The sequence below is a fragment of the Alexandromys fortis genome, unplaced genomic scaffold (genome assembly GCF_014885135.2).
Source record: "Alexandromys fortis isolate MF-2015 unplaced genomic scaffold, M_Fortis_MF-2015_v1.1 scaffold_78, whole genome shotgun sequence".
Classification (NCBI taxonomy): Eukaryota; Metazoa; Chordata; class Mammalia; order Rodentia; family Cricetidae; genus Alexandromys; species Alexandromys fortis.
The window spans coordinates 5,654,541-5,669,876 of record NW_026067977.1 but is presented as its reverse complement, the minus strand read 5'-3'; the positions used below and the strand labels follow the sequence as shown (position 1 = coordinate 5,669,876).

At 43.4% G+C, this 15,336-nt stretch overlaps 1 protein-coding gene and 1 pseudogene across 3 annotated transcripts in view; both read left to right on the top strand.

Moving 5' to 3' along the window:
* Nucleotides 1–6,064, top strand: part of LOC126510815 (40S ribosomal protein S7-like) — a 37,100-nt pseudogene extending 31,036 nt beyond the window's left edge.
* Lrig2 (leucine rich repeats and immunoglobulin like domains 2) overlaps nt 5,943–15,336 on the top strand; it is a 47,440-nt gene continuing 38,046 nt past the window's right edge. For all 3 annotated transcript variants that reach the window (XM_050157540.1, XM_050157539.1, XM_050157538.1), the window contains exon 1: nt 5,943–6,406. In XM_050157540.1, coding sequence (XP_050013497.1) covers nt 6,165–6,406 — 242 coding nt within the window. In that variant the 5' untranslated portion in view covers nt 5,943–6,164. The remainder of the gene's footprint in view (nt 6,407–15,336) is intronic.

The following is a 15,336-nucleotide window of genomic DNA, read 5'->3' as shown; positions in this document are numbered from 1 at the left end:
ACTAACAAATAGCTCTAGTGTGTGCATGCAACTGCACACATACACACCAGGGCCTCAAGCACGCTAAGCTCATGTTCTACCGTGAGCTCCACATCGAGCCCCTAGCGTATTTGATGGCTGATCCATCGCATTGTACTCCGACCTTTGACCATACATTTCCTGCATATGGGACTTGAATTCTATACCCCTCCTTCTGTTGTGTTTGACTATTTGCTTATGCATATTTTTCTTCCTCATTTTCCTGCTCAGCTATTTCGTCGTGTTTGACTCTTTGCTGTGACCTTTGGCCATATATTTCCTGAGTGCGGGACTTTAGTCCTATACCCCCTTCTGCTGTGTTTGACTGCCTGTGCACACACTTCTTCCTCCTTTCCCTACTAAGACTTGTTTGGAGTTGTTTTCTGGAACAGCAGGTCCTTTGGCTTTTCCCTTTTGCACTGGTGATTGAACCTCGGGCCTTGTACATGACAGGCAAGCATCCTAGCACTGAGTTGCGTTCCCAGCACTTTTTGATTTTTTATTTTGAGACAGGATCTCACGGAGTTGCCCAGGTTGGCCTTAAACTCACTTTGTAGTCCATGTTGGCCTTGAACTTGTGATTCCTGACTGTTGGGATTACACCAGCTGGCTGAGCCACCAGGCCCGAGTTTTGTTTTATTTTGAAATTTTGTTTTGGTTTTTGTTTATTAAGTTGTTCATATGTATTACTAGCTCAGGCTAGTCTAGAACTTACTATCTGGCTTGCCTCCAACCTTCAACAATCCTACTGCTGATGCCTTCTGAGTACAGAGACATAAGTATATACCATTGAGTTTCACTTTTTTTGTTTGGGTTTTTTGTTTTGTTTTTTGAGACGGGTCTTCCTGTGTAGTCCTGGCTGTCCTTGAACTTGCTCTGTAGACCAGGCTGGCCTCGAACTCACAGAGATCAGCCTCTCAAGTACTTAGATTAAAGGCACACACCACCACCCAGCTTTTGTTGTTGTTGTTAGCCAGCCTCTCATGAAGTTCAGGTTGACCTCAAAGTGGCTATGTAGTCAAGGCTGGCTTTTAATTTCTAATACTCCTGCTCCTTCCTCCCAAATACTGGGGCTATAGGTATGTATTGCTATGCTCACTTGTTTTGTTTGCTTGTTTATTTATTTACTTTAGACAGGGTCTAATTATCCAGCCCTGGTTGGCTGAAATTCAGCATGAAAACACCAGAACCTACACGGTGGAAGAAGAGAATCAGTTGCTGATTCCTGGAAGTTGTCCTCTGATTTCAACCACACAAATGGTGGGGTTTGTTTGTTTGCTTGCTTGGTTGGTTTGGTCTTTTGAGACAGGATTTCTCTGTGTAGTCCTGGCTGGAACTCACTCTGTAGACCAGGCTGACCTCGAGCTCAGAGAACCAACCTGCTTCTTCGTCTTGAGTACTGGGGTCAAAGGCATGTATCACCAGCACCCAGCTAATAAATGTAATAAAATGTAAAGACCAACGGACAGGGAAGCTATATTATGTTCTTAGACTGAAAGTTGCTTTCTGTAAAGATCTCGCGTTCTCCCAAGTTGAGATATAGATTTAGTGCAATCCAAAAATAAAAATTAAAAAAAAACCAATAAGAATGGCATTGCAAAGTAAAAATAACAGCAAAGATACAGTTGTGAAAAATGTAGACCAACTTGCTGAGCCAGCTACCAAGATATATTTGAAGGCTACTGTAATAAAAAATATAGTACTGCCCCAGGGAAAGTTAAATTGGCTTTTGATAGCTATCAGTTGTTAATTAGATATTTGATTTATGACATAGAACCTCAGAGCAGTGATTGAAAGGATATTTCACTAAGTGAAGTTCAATTCTCTGGATTGTCACACGAGAGAAAAAGTGGATATTTTCTTTTTTTTATAGTTATTTTATGTGTGTTTGGGGGGGAGATTTGAGACAAGGTTTCTCTGTCTATCTCTGTCTGTTCTGGAACTCACTATGTAGATGAGGCTGGTCACAAACTCACAGGGAGCAGGCTGTCCCTGCCTCCTGAGTGCTGGGATCAAAAACATGTGATACCTGGACCTTTTCTTTTAAGATTTATTTATTTATTATGTATAGTGTTCTGCCTGCATGTTTGCCTGCGGGCCAGAAGAGGGCGCCAGACCTCATTACAGATGGTTGAGAGCCACCATGTGGTTGCTGGGAATTGAACTCAGGACCTCTGGAAGAACAGCCAGTGCTCTTAACCTCTGAGCCACTGGATCTTTTTTTAATCACTCACAAAAACCAATATAAGGCCAGGGAGATTGTTCAGGAGATAAAAGTGCTGGTTGCTCAAAGCTAATAACCTGAGTTCAAGCCCTAGGACTCACATGAAGGTGAAGGGAGAGAACCTCCTTCCCAAGGATGACCTCTGACCTCTATGCTAAATCATGGCATACACGCCCCCCCCACCACATATCGTGTACCCACACATATAATAATTAGTGATTGGAGAAATGGCTTATGGGTTAAGAAAATTGGGTGGTCTTCCAGAGGCTCCAGGTTCAATTCCCAGCACCCATACGGTGGCTTACAAAAAGAATGGTGTGTTACTCCAGTCCTGGGGATTTGATGCCTTCTTCTGGTCTCTGTGGGTACTGCATGCACATGGTGCACAGACAGATGTGCAGGCCAAACATCCATATACATAAAAAGAAATACTTTTTTTTTTTTGGCTTTTAGAGATAGGGTTTCTTTGTGTAGCCTTGGTTGTCCTCGAACTAGCTCTGTAGACCAGGCTGGCCTTGAGCTCCAAGAAATCCGCCTGCTTCTGCCTCCCAAGTAAAATTTAAATAAATTCCAGACCAAAAAGTCATATACATAACTATAACTATTTTGGAAGAAAATTATCAGAGAATATTTTTTTCACTTTGGAGTAGATGTAAGTAATTATAGATATTAAAAGTTATTAACCATAAAAGAATAAGAAATTTGACTATATTAAAATAAACTTGTGAGGTGTGATGGTGTATGCCTGTAACCCAAGCACTCTGGAGACTGAAGCTGAATGGTCTTGAGTTCAAGGCCACTTTGGACCTCATAGTGAGACCCCTATGTTAAAAAATAAAACCGCGGTTGATGGGGAGGAGAGATGGCTCCGTAGTTAGGAACACTGACTGCTCTTGCAGAAGACCTAGATTGGATCTCAGGCACCCCCACTGCAGCTCACAACCTCTGTGACTGTAGGGGATCCCATGGCCTCTTCCCTCCTCCTTGTCAGGCACTTCGTGCACGTGTACATAGACATGCCTGCTGCCGAAACACCATACACACTGAAGAAACAATCAGGGTGGGAGAGATGGCTTAGCTGGTGTTCCTGTTCTAGAAGACCCGGAGAGGCCAGGAGAGGGCATCGGAGTCCCTGGAACTGGGTTTCAAGCTGTCTAGTGTCTGTGCTAGGAACTATGTGCTTTTAACCACGGAGCCACCTCTCCTGCCCCCACAGTTTTACATTTTGATAAAGTCCGATATCTGGATCAGTTTTCTGGCCTCACATTTTGCTTCAATAATAAAAGAGAAACCTCCAGAGACAGAAGCTGAAGGTAAACGTGAAGTGCCCTCTGAGGGGAAGTGGGCAGGGAACCAGTGATGTTCATGGCCCAAATTGTGCCCAATTTATGAAAAGTCATAATTATTTGTGACTGGAATATGGACACAATTGTGAGGGGATACAGGAAATCAAGAGATAGTTAGGCTGGGGGCTGACGGCAAATACACGTTAGACAAAGAATGTAGACCTTGACAGTGGAGGTGAAATGGAGCCGTTAACGCAAACATTCTTCCTATTTTCCAAAGTAGTCCATGTTTATTAGCAAATATTAAGAGAAACACAAATAATAAAAGCCATTTGAAAATCCCAAATCCTCTTATGTGGAGAGACATCCAGTGACGGCCTACAGGAGGGGAGGAGAAGGGCTCAACAAAAGCAGCAGAGGAGCAGGTTGTGCTGGTGGACACCTATAATCCCAGCATTCAGAAGGCTGAGGCAGGAGGATGGAGGCAGTTTAGACTACATAGCAAATTCATGGCTAGCCTGGTCTACATGGTAAGACTCTTATCTCAAAAATCCAAAAACAAGCCAGGCATAGTAGTGCATGCCTTTAATCCCAGAACCTGGGAAGCAGAGGCACAGGGATCTCTGTGAGTTCACAAGGACAACCTGGTCTACATCGTGAGATCTAGGACAGCTAGAGCTACATAGTGAGACACTGTCTCAAAACAAAATACAAAGGCCAACAACAAAAAGGGGAAGGTGAAGGGATGGAGATGTTTTAAATATAATTTAAAACAAATCTGCTGGGTATGATGGTCCATCCATCTAATTCCAGCACTGGGGGAGGCTGGGCAGATCTCTGTGAGTTCAAGACCAGTTTGGTCTACATAGTGAGTTACAGGACAGTTAGGGCTGTTTAAAGAAAGAAAAGAAAAAAGGAAAGATGTATTTTTAAATAATTATTTTTAGGCTGGGCGGTGGTGGCGCATGCCTTTAATCCCAGCACTCGGGAGGCAGAGGCAGGTGGATCTCTGTGAGTTCGAAGCCAGCCTGGTCTACAAGAGCTAGTTCCAGGACGGGCTCCAAAGCTACAGAGAAACCCTGTCTCCAAAGACCAAAAAAAAAAAAAAAAAGGTAAGATTTTAGGGCTGGGATGTAGCACAGTGGTAGAGCACTTGACCAATGGGCACAAACGAGGCTCTGGGTTTGGGCCGTAATGCCTCTAAATACATATAATTCCGATTTTCTGAGCAGGAGCACTGGATCAGCGTTGCCACAGTATTTTTAACTAGACATGGATCTTTTGCTTGTGCGTGCGTGCGTGTGTGGTGTGTGTGTGTTGCTCAAGTGCCACAGCATGCATGTGGAGGTCAGACCACAGTGACTTCCAGAAGTAGTTTCCCCTTCTATCATGTGGGGTCTGGGGATCCAACTCAAGTCGCTATGTTTGGTGGCAAGGCTGTTACTGCTGAGCCATCTCACAAACCCTGTTTTTCTCCTCCTCCTCTTCTAAATAATGTGTAACTGTAGATGAGGCTGAGCAGGGACTTGGGCTCCCCCTGCTTCAACCTCAAGTGCTGGGGCTGCAGACGCGCTGGTCCACGCCTGGCTTGCAAGCAGTCTTTGAGAAGTATAAACACACCACTTGTCAGCAAGCCATTGCTATTTTCAATCTTATTTACTTCGTAGGCAACACGCGGCCGAGAGGCACAGGTAGCTAGACTCCGCCCTTCCCAGCAAGTCTCCACAGCTTTTGCGGCAGGATGATTTCCTCTCAGCCTTCACTTTGCTGATTGCTCAAAAACCACGAACAGAAACCAGAAAACCCTCTCCCCGAAAGCATCCCTTTATCTATTTGCCCCGCTTGCTTTTCTGAAGATGGACAATGGTCTCCCAAACCGAGGAAAGATTTTTTTCCTCAGAGACATTTACGGAACTCCTGGCTACAGCAGAAGCTGGAGGTGTACAGATGTCTGCACATCGCCTCTGCCACCAGGACCATAAAGTCGCTCCACAGAGAGAACCTACAGTGCGCCGGGAGTACCAGCGGCTGCCCTCTTTCGGGGTAGCACATGCCGCAGAGGCCGCCGTGTTTGGGCTCCGGAGGCCGACGTGGTCAAAGCTAGGAGGGCAGCCCTTTGCCATTCCCTTCTCCTGCAGTCTACAGAAAAGGTCCTTTTCCACTGTTACAACACATCAACCGCAGTGAAGAGGCGGCGGAGTGAACGTCGTTCTTTTAAGGACCCAGTGCGTCCCCAAGCGGAGGCGTAGCGGCTGAACAGCACAGGAAGCGCGGAAAAGGAGGCAGGGCCGCTTTAAGCCACGCCTTCTAAGGGGCGGGCCTATCTCAGGCCTCGCCCCCTCTGGACTTCATTTCCGCCGCAACCTAGTAGTGCGGTTCCGATTGGCTGGTTTCTGAGCGTGAGGACGTCGCGTCGCGGGGCGGGGCGGTCGAGCGGTGTCTGTCAGGGCCTGAGCTCTACGCCCCCGACCGCCGCCCCCCTCCCCCGCGGTCGCGTGGTTGCCACCTCTCGCTTCTCTCGCTGGGGGACAGGTGACGGCCGGGATTCCGGGTGGCGGCCCAGCCTCTGGGCATCTGTCCGTTAGCCGCCTCTCCGAGCCAGCCGCCGTCCTCGAGCGGGTCCCGGCCGCGGGAAGATGGCGGCCGCGCCCCGCGGCGTCTGGGAGCAGCGGCTCCTGGGCTGTGGGTCGGGACCCCTGGCGCGGCTGCTTGTCCTTGCGCAGGCGCTGCTGCTGCTGCTGCTGCCCGCCGCCCGGGCAGGCCTGTGCCCGGCACCCTGCGCCTGCCGCCTTCCCCTGCTGGACTGCAGCCGCAGGAGGCTGCCCGCGCCCGGCTGGAGGGCACTGTCAGGCCCGCTGCCCCCCGACACTTCCAGCCTGTGAGTAGATGGCCCGAGGGGCGCGGTCGCGGTCTCCAGCCCGGGTTCTGAAGGCAATTGCCCTGCGGAGATTGTTAACTTGGAGTGTTAGCTTTGCCGGGACTCGTGGGAAGTTTGGGACTAAGATCGGGGGGCCCCGGGGAGTTGGTGATATTCTGGGCTGCAGATGGTTAACGTTGGACTCGGGCATTCTGAGCACAGCGGGTGCTCAGGGTGGCCTTGGGCCGGCTTCAAGCGCGAAGCCCTCTTTGGGCTGCATCATTTTTGTGTTCCAGCTTGACTGGTCCTTGGGCGGGCACGTGATGCAAACACGATCTCTCCCAAAAGACACAGGAGCTCCCTTTTGTCCCCAGGTCTCCCATTGGCTCATTGTATGCTCCAGGTTGAATACTTGCCGGGGTTGAGGTTATTTTTGTAAGCCGTCAGTTTAAAGAAGGGAAAGATTTTTTTCTTCCCAAATCACGATACTTTGTTTTCACTATATTGCTTTGAGGCAGAGAACCTTCACATCAGATCTCTTTGTTTATATATGAGAGTCCAATACAGTGGTTGAGTAGATTCAGGAGTCCGACTCCATATCCTGACAAACTTGTATTAGCTAGTGGCACCTGGAGCGCTCATCGGTCTGAGTCAGTAGGTATTAAATACAACGTAGGTATTAAATACTGTAATTACGGGACTTCTTAGCCACCATCATACAGTTATGTATTTTTGCCACTAGCTGAGCGACGTGCTTATTAATTGTCTTCTAGTTACTGCTGAAAAAGAGTTATCACTGAAAATGCTTTGGGGTGTAATTAAAATACGAAGAATGGTTGGGTTGTCATTGAAAGTAGAATGCAGGTGGAACGTCTGCATTGCAGAGGTTAAGTATAGATTTGCAGTATGACTTATAGGGTAGTATAGAGTGGGAAGAAGCTAACTCGTGTGTTCATTGAGAAAATCGGCAACTGCTACCGTAAGCGTAGAATTGGAATATAGTAACATAGCTTCTGCCATCTTATGGTGGTGACAGCTGTAGCTAATTCTAGTTTTGTTGACCCAGAATTTAAGATTCTTATCATGTAGTGTAGTCTGAATTAGCATAGCATCTTCCTTATACAGCAGGTGTCTTTTTTCGAAGAAATTGTTGAGACAACTACCTGATTATGCTAGACTGTTTAAACATAAGTGTGAACACAGTGTGACTTAATGTAACTGTCACTGAAATAAATATGGCCTACTTTTGGAGATCCTTCATAGAGGCTTGCCGAGCATACTTGTTTGACATGCATGAAGGCCGGGGTTTGATCACTAGCACTGAAAAAAAAATCAGTAGTAGGTAAACATTAGAAGTAATGTTACCAGAGATGCAGCACGTCACCAGAGGCTGACATTTAGTTGTTTGTTTTGAGAGGATGCATTCAGGGAGCCCAGGCTGGCCTTCAGCTGTCTGCCCTCTTGCCTGAGTTTACGCAGTGCTGCAGCATCGTTCCCAGTTTGCAGTCAGAAAATTTAAACGTCCATAATGAAACTGACATTTTCAGTTGGAGTGGAATGTCTCTGAGAATGATTCTTTTAACAGAAATGGAGTCTTCTTCCATTAGCACAAAAACTCATAAGACCGCCCAGGATAGAATTGTATTAAGTCCAGGCTGAAGCATTCTTCAGCAATTGCTATTAGCTACATAACCGTCAGGTATACTTAGGGCTCCTTATGTTATCTTATAGTTTTTTTCAGTGCCGGGTATGGAATCTAGGTTTTAGGCATGTTAGACAGCTGTTGTCTTACAGAGCCACACCTCAAGCACAGCTCTGATTTCTTTTTGAATTTATTAGGCATGGTCTTTATGATTATCTGTCTTAGCAATTCTCTAAAATATTTGATTTTTCAAAGTTGGGCACAGAACTTGATGTAGTGTTTTATTTAATTAAGCACATACCCATATTCATAAAGTGAAGGACCAGGTAAAATTGTAACTTCTTTTCTTTTTTAAAAATATTTTATTGTATTTTTTTTTATTGTTTTGTATGTATGACCACGTGTGGAGGTCAGAGGATAACTTGTGGAAGTTGGTTCTCTCCTTCTAACATAGGATTCCAGTGGATCAGACTTTTGCTCTCAGGCTTAATGGCAGATACTCTCATTCTGAGTCAGGTTCTCAGCCTCCCTGACGCTGTGACCGTTTAATACAGCTCCTCATGTTGTGATGACCTCAACCATAAAATTATCTTCTTTGCTATTTCATAATTGAAATTTTGCTACTGTTATGAATCATAATATAAATTGTATTTTTTGATAGTCTTAGGCGAACCCCTGAGAAGGGTCATTTGATTCCCCCCAAAAGAGTTGTGACCCATAGTTTGAGAACTGTTGCTTTGAACCATCTTACCAACACAAAGATATAGCCTAGGCTAACCTGGAACTTGTGGTCCTTCTACCTCTGCTTCTGCCTTTTCAGCCTGTCCTACTTGTGTGGATCACCACAACTGGCTGAGCTTTGTATTGTCTCTATAGCTCTCCTTTTTCAGAGCGCCATATAGTTGGTGCTATGGTTAGAATATGAAGTATCTCCCATAGGTTCACATGGTGAGAACTGGCATTGTTCCCAATTCCTTTCTGTGTCTGCCTGCTTTCTGCTGGTTGGGGTTTTGTTTTGTGTGTGTGTTGTTGTTGGGGTTTTGTTTTGTGTGTGTGTGTTGTTGTTTGTTTGAGACAGGATCTTATTGTATAGTTCTGGCTGGCCTGAAACTCCCTCCAAGGACTAGAACTCACCGAAGTTTACCTGTCTCTGCCTCCCAAGTGTGAGTCACCACCCCTGGGGGGGATTGTAAGGTTTGTTTGTTTAATTACATTTGTTTGTTTATTGAGTATATTGGATGTGCAGGTACATGCTCTGATGCATATGTGGAGGTCGGACAACCTATAGAAGTCAGTTCTCTTCTGCGATGTGGGTCCCAGGTATTGAATTCAGAGTGTCAGCCTTGGCAGCCAGCACTTTTACCTGCTGAGTCATCTTACTGGTCCTTCATTCTGCTTTCATTACAATAACTAAGACTTGTTTCCATTTGTTCCTTTAGAATAGTTGTAAACAGGTTAATTTTTTACTACATAGAGAACATTAATTTCTGTTGAATAACTCTAGCTAAGTCATTCATCAAGTTTCCATAAACTTACAGTTTCAACATTGTTCAAAAGTCCAAAGTCATCTGGGCCATAGTTGCACATGCATTTAATCTCAGCACTCAGAGGGCAGAAGCAGGTAGTTTCTTGAGTTTGGGGCCAGCCTTGTAGCACAATTAATAAAAACCCAGAGACAGAAATTGTTTAAGACAGGATCAACCTAAAGGTTAGAAATGCAAAGCAGCCTGCCACTGGGTCTCACCTCCACCTCAGTCTGCAATGGCGATCTTGCCTCCTAGAATCTCAGGATGAGACTGTGTGAGAGCTATTTCTTCCCATTTTATATTCCTCTCTAGTGCTGGGATTAAAGGCGTGCACCACTACCACCTGTTCTGTGGCAAACTACTGTGGCTACTGGGATTAAAGGTGTGTGTCACCACTGCCTGGACTGTAAGGCTGAGCAGTGCAACTGTTTTACTCTCTGAACTTCAGGCAAACTTTATTTATTAAAATACAAATGAAATATCACTGCACAGCCTGGTCTATAGATTGAGTTCCAGGACAGCCAGAGATACACAGAATCCCTGTCCTGAAAAACAAAAGCAAAACAAACAAAAAGTCCAAAGTTTCATCTAAGGCCAAGGAAGTCTTAATTGGGAGCCTCTTGCAAAATCAAAAAACAAGATTCCTACTTCTAATGTATAATGGAATAAGTATTATTCCTAAAGGGGAAATGGATACATAACAAAAGAAATCAGACCAAAGGAAGACTGAATCACTTGTCAGGCAGACACCTGACCCTGCAGCTCCATGTTCTATCTGGGACTGTGACCACATCTTCAGTTCTCCAGTGGGTTTGGGTAGCACTATCTTTCCTTCGATACATTGCATAGGAGACATACGGTCTTTCCATTGGGCCTGCTTCATTTGGTGCCTTCACTTTTCCTTGTTGAACTTAACACATTTTTGGCATCACCAGTATCTTAGGTTCTCCATTGCACTTTTGGTTCCCTCTTCACAGATAGATGCATAGCAACCTACTTAGGGTATCACTGTAGGGGATTTGATCCTGCTATAGTTTTCCTGGCCTGGCTTTCAGGAACCTTGACTCAAGCCTCCAAGACTTCCCACTCTTGCATTCTGTGTGCTTGTAAAACTAGTACCTACCTACCTAACCCTGTTAGACCACAGCTATAGGGGCTGTTGAGTGTTTGCTTAGCTGAAAATATTTATTTTCTGTGTGACTGTATTCTTAGTTCAGGTATTCTCTTTTCAAATGAATTTTCATTTTTACAAGTTGGTGCCTTTGATGAATGGTGTCTTCCACTCAAGGCATCTTTCCTGTTGTCCCTGTGGAAAGTGTGTAGTTTTTCCTTAATGGTTCCTTCTCAACAAATATAGCGGATTTGTTCATACTCTTTTAATGGCTTTAAGCAGGTTCGTGTTCTTTTCCTGATTCAACTGCTTATTTTCCATATCCTATCCACTTTCTGATTTGAATTCTCACTATAAACTTTCCTAAGCATACTAAGAAGTAACTCTTACCCAGTCTGAATGTATGCTGTTTTAAAATTTCTTCCATCAACCTTAGTCAATTATTTTGAATTCAGCCTCACCAAAAATTTCAAAACAGGCAGAATGCAGCCATGTTCCTTGTCAGAGTTTGTAATGTGACTGCCGTCTAGTCTAATTTCCAATAGAGTCCTTGTTCTCTGAAGCTTTGTGAGCATAGCCTCTACTGTTTATACTTTTATCAGCATTTTGGTGGTATCAATGTGTGGCTCACTAACCTGTGTGTCTTAATGTTCTAGAGCTTCTCTAAACCATAGTTTAGAGAAATTATTTCTCTTTCCTCCTGCAGACCAGTTTTAAGGCCCACAAAACAAGATCAGCATATTGTAACAACAGCTCTACCCACCCCCACCCCCAAGACAGGGTGTCTTTGTGTAGCCCTGGCTGTCCTGGAACTATTTCTGTAGATCAGGCTGCCCTTGAACTCACAGAGATCCTTCTGCCTCTGCCTCCAGAGTGCTGGAATTAAAGGTGTCCACCTCGGCCTGGCTAGCCCCACTTCTTAGTATGAATTTTTTATATTAGTTACTTTTCTTGTTGCTAAGCCCAATTACCTGGCGTGTATCAACTCAAGGGAGGAAGGATTTGTTTTGCCTCATGTTCTGAGAGATGCAGTCTATTATGGAAAGGAAGACTCCGTGGCAGAAGGAGCATGCAGTGGCTTGCTCGTAGCTAGGTGGACCAGAAAGCAGAGCTTTTTTGTTGTTTGAGACAAGGCCTTGCTAAGGAGTTCCATGCTGTCCTCAAACTCCTGAGTCTTCAACTTTTGCCTCCTGAGTGCTAAGATTATACTGTGAACATTGGACCTAGTATGTCTAATTTTGACTTGTGGCATTCTGTGTCATCATGTTGCTGCTCAGAAGTTTAGAACTTTGAAGCATTTTGGATTTTTTGGTTAGGAATGTTCAACCTGTGTTTTTAAATCCTTCCACTTATATGTATATCCAGTGTTAGTGGAGAACCATTTAGTTAAAATAGTTTTAGAGTGCTAGGACTTTGTGCCTGCTAGGCAAGTCCTCTGAGCTCTGTCTGCAGCCCAAATTGTCATTGTCTCTTAAATGCCAATTTAGGAGATCCGTTTTTACTTAGGTCTTCAAAAATTCCTTTATGCTTTGGAGAACCCACTTAAGTACTAATCAGTGTCCCAAGCATGTTCTATTTTCATTAAAAATACTTTGTGGGGGGCTGGAGAGAAGGCTCAGCAGTTGAAGTCGCTGGCTGCTCTTGCAGAGTAGCATTCAGTTCCCAGCACTCAAGTGGCAGGTGACAACCATCGGTAACTCTAGTCCTAGGGATCTGATGCCTCTTCTGTTTGTTCACAGGTCCCAATCTTGCTCCTGATACGTAGATATACACGCAAACAAACACCATGTACACAAAATAAATTTAAAAAATAATAAATCACTTTGTATTTCTAGTATACAGCATGCATAATCAACAAGGGAGTAATCAAGCTCTTAATTTTTATTACTATAATTGCATAGTTTCCTAATGCTTGAAAATACATTTCTCTCAACTTAGTAAATAGGATATATTTTTATTTTTAATTTGTGTGTGTGTGTGTGTGTATGTATGTGTGTTTGTTTCTGTACAAGTGCCTGGAGGTTGAAGGCATCGGATCTCCAAGAAGCTGGAGTTACAGGGTATCATGAGCTACCTTGATGTTAGTGATAGGAATTGAACTCAGGTCCTCCTGAAGAGCACTGTGCACCCTTTAAGACAAGGGCTGACCATCTATCCAGCCTAATCTTAGAGTTCTAAAATTTTATATATTTACATGTTTTGTTCTTGATTTATTTTTATGAGAGAGGGAGAGAGAGTGTGCAAGATTGTTCTACATTATTTCTTGAGGAGGGACTCTTAGTAAACCAAGATCTGGTTGTGCTAGCTAGCTTGCTGGGGGAGCTCCTGTCTCTGCCTTTGGAGACTGGACTTACAGATGGACCCAGCCAACATTTATGTGGGTTCTGGGGCTCAGAACTCCAGTCTTTAACCTTGCCAAGTACTTTAACTGCTGAGCCATCTTCCCAACTCTGCTTTATTCTTTAAAGTCCTCGCCTAATGAAAAACTGGCATTTAACCAATGGAGAAAGATCATATTAAAAGCTTAGCAAAAATGTTTTAAAGAAGGGCTGTGAATGTGTTCTTATGTTTTCTTTAGTGTGCCAAAGTAAATGACTCAACTTATTTTCTATTACTCTAGTCATGAAAAACGTTAGGTTGTTCAGTTGATACAAATAAAAATCAAAGCAACTTAATTTTTCTCAAACCAAATTACGAGCTTTATATTTAGGACAATTCCTAGAAGAATGCAATAGTTTATAAACTTTTTAAAAAGAATGTGTATTCTTTACCCCTGCTTCCAAAAATATTATTAATATTATATTATTTATATAAAAATATAATTGTTATTTGTAATATTATTTTATATTACAGTATATAACTTACTATTATATTATTTGTAAAATAGTGCCAGGATAACTAGTGATGAAGAATTTTACAATTAAGTGATGAACAGTTTAATAGCAGAAAGTACACTGTAGAAATAATTGAAAACTAAATACTGTTTCTTTTGGGTTTCTCTTATTTTGTTTGTAATATATTTGTTTCAAAATACTATTTCATCTTGCTCATATAACTTAAATCATGGCTAGTTTCATTGGAAAATGTATAGATAATTCTGAACACGGAAGTCTTTCTTTGGGACGCTGTTAAACCTGGTGCTGGGTTAACTGTGTTGCCATTGAAAGACTAGGAGATGAACTTAGTGGGTAAGAGTACTTGCTGTGAAAGCAAGGTGACCTGAGTTAAAATCTCCAGCACTCATTTAAAAGCTGGGCACGACTGTACATGGCTTTGACATCAGTGTATTGGGTGGAGACAGGTGGATCCCAGGAGCTGGATAGCCAGCCAGTCTAGTTGAAATGGCGAGCTTCAGGTTCAGGTTCAGGTTTCTTAAAAGGTAAGATGGAGAGATATGGCGAGATGGCTCAGCAATTGAGATAATTTAAATTCCTCCCACAACATAATAAAAAATAAACAAAACCTGTTTGTTATTGAGGAATCATGAGTTATTTTAGTGATGAGAAACCCAGTTGATATATGATTTTGTAATTAGATCTTCACCACATGTTATTTATTTGAATTAAAATAAAAAAGTTTTGGCGTGAATATGTGTGTAGACCTGATGTGCGTCTTTGTGGTACATAAGTGGAGATCAGAGAACAACTTTGTGGAATCTGTTCTTTCCTCTACCTTGGGTTCCAGGGATCAATTTAGAACTTAGGTTGTTGGGCTTGTGCAGCAAGTGCCTTTACTCACTGAGCCATCTCACCAGCCCTTAAACGAAGACTTTAAGTGATAAGATAGCTTTTGTTTTGCTTTTTGAGACAGGGTTTCTCTGTCTCTCTGTCTGTCCTGGAACTTACTTTGTAGACCAGGCTGGCCTCCAACTCAAAGATCCACCTGTCTCTGCCTCCTGAGTGCTGGGATTAAAGGCGTGCACCTCCACTGCCTGGAAATAGCTTGTTTTTAATGTCTATTTCACATTTAAAAGTTTTGACTTCATAATAATAGTCTCCTAAAAAGACATGAACTCAATTGATTCTCAGAAATGCTCACAAATAATGGAAAATGTGTAGTATAGGATATTATATATATTATATGTATAGTATAGGTTATAATCAACAGCATTGTCCCATTATTTTCAGACTTTTTTGTTGTCTCTCCTTTTGATTTTTGTTTTGTTTTGAGATACAATCTTACTATATGTTGTCCAGTTTACAGTCTTCCTGCCTTGGTCTCAGAGTGCTGGGACTGCAGGTGTGTATCACTACACCTAGCCTGTTATTTTTTAAAAGATTTATTTTATTGTTTTAAATTATGTGTGTTTGTGGGTGACTCTCCCTCCTTCAGTCATAGGTTGTCAGTAGCTCCTCTGCTGAGGTTGGGCATGATGTTGGGGGTGCTCCTCCGCATTCGTGCTGGAATTGTGGCTGGTAAGATTTTGTGCAGATAGCACAGCAGTTCCAAGTTAGTGAGTGCAATAGCCATATCATGTCTGGAAGTTAACATTTCATAGTTCTCCTCTCCATTCACTAGCTCTCCTTGGAGATGCTCTCTGAGCCTTGGATGGCTGTGTGGGAGTGGGGAGGTTGATGGATGGCTCATCCGCAGCTGAGCACTCAGTTACTTAGGCCTTTGACCACACTTAGGATGAGTTTGTTTTTAAGCAGGTTTTTTTCATGGTCAAATT